Source organism: Halyomorpha halys, unplaced genomic scaffold (assembly GCF_000696795.3).
Source record: "Halyomorpha halys isolate HHAL.00 unplaced genomic scaffold, Hhal_1.1 Scaffold28.1, whole genome shotgun sequence".
Lineage (NCBI taxonomy): Eukaryota > Metazoa > Arthropoda > Insecta > Hemiptera > Pentatomidae > Halyomorpha > Halyomorpha halys.
The window spans coordinates 84,197-89,801 of record NW_027110130.1 but is presented as its reverse complement, the minus strand read 5'-3'; the positions used below and the strand labels follow the sequence as shown (position 1 = coordinate 89,801).

The 5,605-nt window shown below is 28.1% G+C and overlaps 1 protein-coding gene across 1 annotated transcript in view; it reads right to left on the bottom strand.

Annotated features, from left to right (window-relative positions):
• Ranbp21 (exportin-5-like protein Ranbp21) overlaps positions 1-5,605 on the bottom strand; it is a 47,618-nt gene that overhangs the window by 32,859 nt on the left and 9,154 nt on the right. Inside the window, exons 7-9 of the mRNA XM_067048227.1 lie at positions 4,574-4,819; positions 3,242-3,379; positions 2,865-3,008 (exon numbers count right to left, since the gene is read on the bottom strand). Coding sequence (XP_066904328.1) covers positions 2,865-3,008; positions 3,242-3,379; positions 4,574-4,819 — 528 coding nt within the window. The remainder of the gene's footprint in view (positions 1-2,864; positions 3,009-3,241; positions 3,380-4,573; positions 4,820-5,605) is intronic.

Genomic DNA, 5,605 nt, shown 5'->3' with positions numbered 1-5,605 from the left:
TTTTTTATTTTTTTATACTTACTGTGGTTGTTATCTTGTTCTGTTTTTAGCCCTGAAGAAGGCTAGAAACTCTAGCCGAAACGTTGGCACATTAAAAATAGGTTAATCGAACTTATTTATGTTTTTCATTGACCGCACCCCCAACCATCTTCTCCTCGTTCATCATCCACGGTCAACTATCTCTCATAATTAAAGATTAAACTTTTTCTAACCTTACTCTTGACCTAGGTCCGGGTAGATACTACTTCTAGTGAAGGGCTGAGAATAAAGAAAATGTCTAACTAACAGTATAATCAGAAATTAAGCTGCCCATTTTTTAAAATAAAATTCTCATTTATACTTAGTTATATGTGCCATCAATAATTTCCGAACGACTCAAAACATACAACCCAAAATAAGTAAGAACGTTTAAGCCAGCCGGCTCTAGCAGCTGAACAGATCAGTGTTTGAACAGAAAAACCCCACACGAATCAGTAAGTCATGCAGTTTATTTTAATTTTTCTTCTCACCTACATACATCTCTTTTATCTTTAATTCTTTCCTTATTCTATCATATACATAGTTTATAACCGCACATTGCAGTATGTTAATAACAATTTCTTCACTATTGACATAAAGTACAGTTTCAATTTTAATTCATTTTCCAATATTTTCAGTATTATTCTGTATTTAATATTTTCAATATCTGTTATCTTTGTTTCCGGAGTATCATGTATATCGTTTTATTCAGCACATTTCATTATTCAAATGAGCACTAATATATTGTAATATCCTCTTTTTTAATAAATAGTTGTTATTTATAGATAAACGGTTTTAATTATGTTTTTATTTTATGTATATCGTTTCAGTATTGTTTATTTGTTATTTTAAATCAAAAAGCAAGCTAACCAGTTTTCATTGACTAAAATAAATACGCTGTTCAAAACAAGAAAGATGGCGGTGCGCGTCCTTCCGAAGTGTTCGTTGAATTGTTTGTGTTGAGATAGACTCAACATTTTTCAACTTTTGTTGTTTCTATACAATAATTATAGAAAAAGAATAATCAAAGAAGATATAGAAGAACAAAACAGTTATCAATTAACTATTTACATCATAAATCATAGCAAACAAAGCAGAGTGATTGTACTACAATCGATTATTTTTGGATTGACCAGTGAATATCGAAGATAGAAGAGAGGAAACGGGCACTCTTGATTTTGCTGGCTTGGGGAGAAGACATCGGTTCGGCTAGAAGCGGGAAGGACTGGAAGCCATTGGTGAGGAGTTGGATATAGCATCTTAGACAAGAAGATATCATCAATTATCAATCATTAGGGGAAGATATGTAATTGGTTAGTTTTGTTTTTAACTGGAGTTTAGTAAAATAGCTATTAATTAAGTTCAAGTGTTATTAGCAGTAAAGTTTCGTCTGTTTCTGATTGCCTGGAAACCCGCCATGAGAAAAGAGTCTATTATGTTATAAAATTTAAATAAAATTCTATTATCTATTTAATATTAAAGTTTTTAATTTGAACCCAAGCTATCTTTTATATTTGAAATTAGTTAAGACTAATAAAATTCTATTTATTTTATTTTAAATCAATTTTGATTATTACAATATATTTATTTATCCAATACTAGTTTATCTCGCGTTATATTTTCAACCCCAATGAAGGCCTGAAATTCAGGCCGAAATATAGGCACAAATAAATAAGTTATATTTAAAGGAAGATAGGTCCTAAAATAAAACAAATAGTATATTAACTATTTATCAGGAGCCAACATTTCACCCCATTTTGCAGGGCTTCATCAGAGCTAAAAAAGATATAAACAGCTAAAATAATGTAACAAAATAAGAGAATAAGATAACATCAAATAAAAGTAAACTAAGCTATGGTTAAAAATTACGTAAAATACATGAAAATTTATATAAAAATGATTTACTTTAATAAATAATTTACAATGTTTATTTAATATAAATTTTCATTTATAATCTTTAAATTTCTTTCTTGAGACTGGCAATTTTTTACTAAATAATTCAAAAACACTATCCAAATTATAGTCTCAAAACATTTATTTCATTCACACGTCCAACGTTTCGGCCAATTCGGCCATCTTCAGGGACAATCTTAATTTACTATGAGACATATCATTTAACCATTTTAAAAAAAACTCCATACAGGCTATTCTGCCCAGGTCAAATCATTTACATCTAATATGTCAAAAATACATTAAAAATCCCAGTCAAATTATTTCTCTTTTACCACTATTTATACACTTATATTATAACCTCACTTGTAACCTTCCTTTACTGTTTACTGAAGGAAGGTTACAAGTGAGGTTATAATATAAGTGTATAAATAGTGGTAAAAGAGAAATAATTTGACTGGGATTTTTAATGTATTTTTGACATATTAGATGTAAATGATTTGACCTGGGCAGAATAGCCTGTATGGAGTTTTTTTTTTAAAATGGTTAAATGATATGTCTCATAGTAAATTAAGATTGTCCCTGAAGATGGCCGAATTGGCCGAAACGTTGGACGTGTGAATGAAATAAATGTTTTGAGACTATAATTTGGATAGTGTTTTTGAATTATTTAGTAATAAATTTTCATTTTTTTTAACCATACCTTAGTTTACTTTTATTTCATGTTATCTTATTCTCTTACTTTTTTTAACCTTTTTTTAATTATATAAGGTCAATCGACAATCTTCTAAACAAGTTTTACTTGTTTGTGTTTATCATTACTGAATGCACCCCCGACCATCTCCATCTGAATCTACGGTAACAATAAATAACTCAAATTTTAAATTAATAGATGAATTTAGGTTTAACAAAATAATAATAAAAAAAAGAAATCTTATAAACATTAGTTTTCTTACCAATGATAGAGCCTCCCATTCTAGGTAAGCAACAGAAGTTAAAGTGCAAGGCTCCAAATTGTTTTGTGTTACCGTTTTTTGGATCTGCACTTCCAACCACCTTTCTACATAGGAATATGCTACCAATGGTGCAACTAAAGTAGCCTGAAAAAAAAAAATAAATAAATAAAAATAGACATATTTATTATAAAAATAAATTTCTTTACGTCTACTCTTGTCTGATTAACAATATTTATGGTGCTAGTATCAAAAGTAGCACACTCAAAATAATTACAGGCAATTAAAACACCTTCAGAGAATATTGAAAGACTCAGCAATAGAAAAATACTTTTAACATTATACACTAGTAATAATTATATAATATCACTTCATTATACCTGTTTAAAAGTATCAAGGAGCTCTACACGATGTTTATGAAAAAAAGCATTGTATTCATCTTCTGCATCAAAATCTTGTACGGCGTACATCTCAGGAGTATTAGGTTCAAGGTTCGATTTTGATGATGGGAAAGGCACCTAAAACGACAAAATCAGTTCAGTATCATCATAATGGAAATATTACAAAAAATGAATAGTTCCTATGAATAAAATATAGACGATATAGGCATAAATATGGGAATAAAAAAATTATTATATAAAATTATATATTTGATATCATTATTCTATTAGATAATATGAGTTTATATACAACAGAGGGTGATATTATTATATTATGTCAATATCAAAATTTAAGGTTTAAGAAATGTATTAAAATCTTGCGTTAAAAAATATTCACAATTAATATATATAATTTCTGTATTAAATTGAACTATTTAAAAAATGAATTTGCATTTGGATGAATTTTTGTAAGTAAACATGTTCAAATCTGTTCAACACCTTGACTACAGGGACTCCCCTGGAAAACCACTTAAAAACAGGTTTTTTTTTTGTTGATATTTTATTTCAATTTAAATACGTATTATATAACATATAAAATGTAATATTTAGTCAAATGAAGTTTAAATACTTGTTTTTTAATCAAGATTGTTTTGCAGGTTTTTTTTTCTTTAAACTGAATTAATAAATAAGGACTCTTGAAAGTTATTTTATATCACCACATTTTCTATAAAACATATAGACAACATGAAATTATATAACAAAAAAAAGTTTTTAACATTTATGTAAAAAATGTTATCGAAAGTGTATAAAATAAAAGAATACATAAGTAAACAAATTTATTTACTTTAAAAAATAAATTTGAATTAAATTCAATAAAAAAATTTTTAAGGAGTGCAATGAAAAATGACATCTCTTGACGATTGGTAATGATAATGTGTCATCAGTGTTAAATATGGTTCAAGTATTTTATAGATAAAATAATTTTTGTAATATTTGAATTTAAAGATTATAAATTCCTCAAGGTCTACAAATGCATATAACATCTAAATGTTGACCAACCAAACTGAGATTTGTTAAAAAATAAAAAGTCTATAATACTTGGTTCTGATCTGAAATTTATGTCCAAATGGTGAAATTAGTTTAAAAAAAAAAATTAAATGTTCAACTAATGCAGGTAGATGATTTTAGTTTTAGAAATGTAAAAATTACTATCAATATTAAGCAATTGATATATTGAATCATGAAATTAATCATAGAAACAAAACCATCAATAATCAACTTTAAAGAGACCAAATATATAACAGTAATATAATTTTGCAGCAAAAAACAAACCTTCATAATTTTAGGTCCAGCTGTTTCAACCCATTTCGGAACGAAACTAAGAAAAACTTCGTCTCGGCATATTTGATCATGCTTCATCAAAGCGAGCCAAAGAGAATTGGCATAGCAGACAAGGCTCAGTGATGGATGGCGAGTAAATGTGACGATGGCTTCTAAATAAATTTGAAAGTTAGGTGGGCGAGACTGACCATCTTTACTCCAAAGTGAGCACAGCTGCGTTCCCAGTCCTGTCAAAACCTAAAAATTAAAAGAAAAAATAAATAAATAAAAATTCATTATAGTCTTTTTTTGGGGGGATATTTGCCCAAACTCCTAAACAGTGAATCCTAACAAAAAAAGTTACAATAAAACAGATTTAAGAGCATTATTTTTCTCTTGAATGCAACCCAGATCATCTCCTTCAAAATAAAGAACATTAAGAACAATGTGTGTCAAATGAGAACCATAATTTAATAATTATGGTAAGTAATAAGGTTTAAACTACCTGTTCTGGTTTCATAAGTATTTATAGCAATTCAGACCAGCTATTGCAACCAAAGGTACAACTGGAGCAAGTTGTTTATGATCGTACTACGTGACCAAACTATTTATAGGTTTTGCTAAGATCCACTGCTTAGGATTTAAAAGGAAAAAAACCTATAAAAATATTGTCCGTTACTTAGACTAAATAATCAGTTGCTTAGTAACCATTTTAGGACTGCCAGAAATGCATTTCTATGTTTAGTGTGGAATAATATATTTCAGTCTTTGATAAACTTTTTTTGGTTTAAGACAGTTAATAACCTATGCTACTTCACTGTTAATAACCCATGCTACTTGACAGTTAGTAAGCTATACTATTTGACAATTGATAAACTATACTACTAGACAGTTAATAACGTATACAATTTGACAGATAATAACCTACTACTTGATGGTTGATAATCAATAGTACTTGAACAGTTAAGAACCTATACTACTTGACAATTAATAACCTATACTACTTGACAGATAATAACCTATACTACTTGATAGTTAATGACC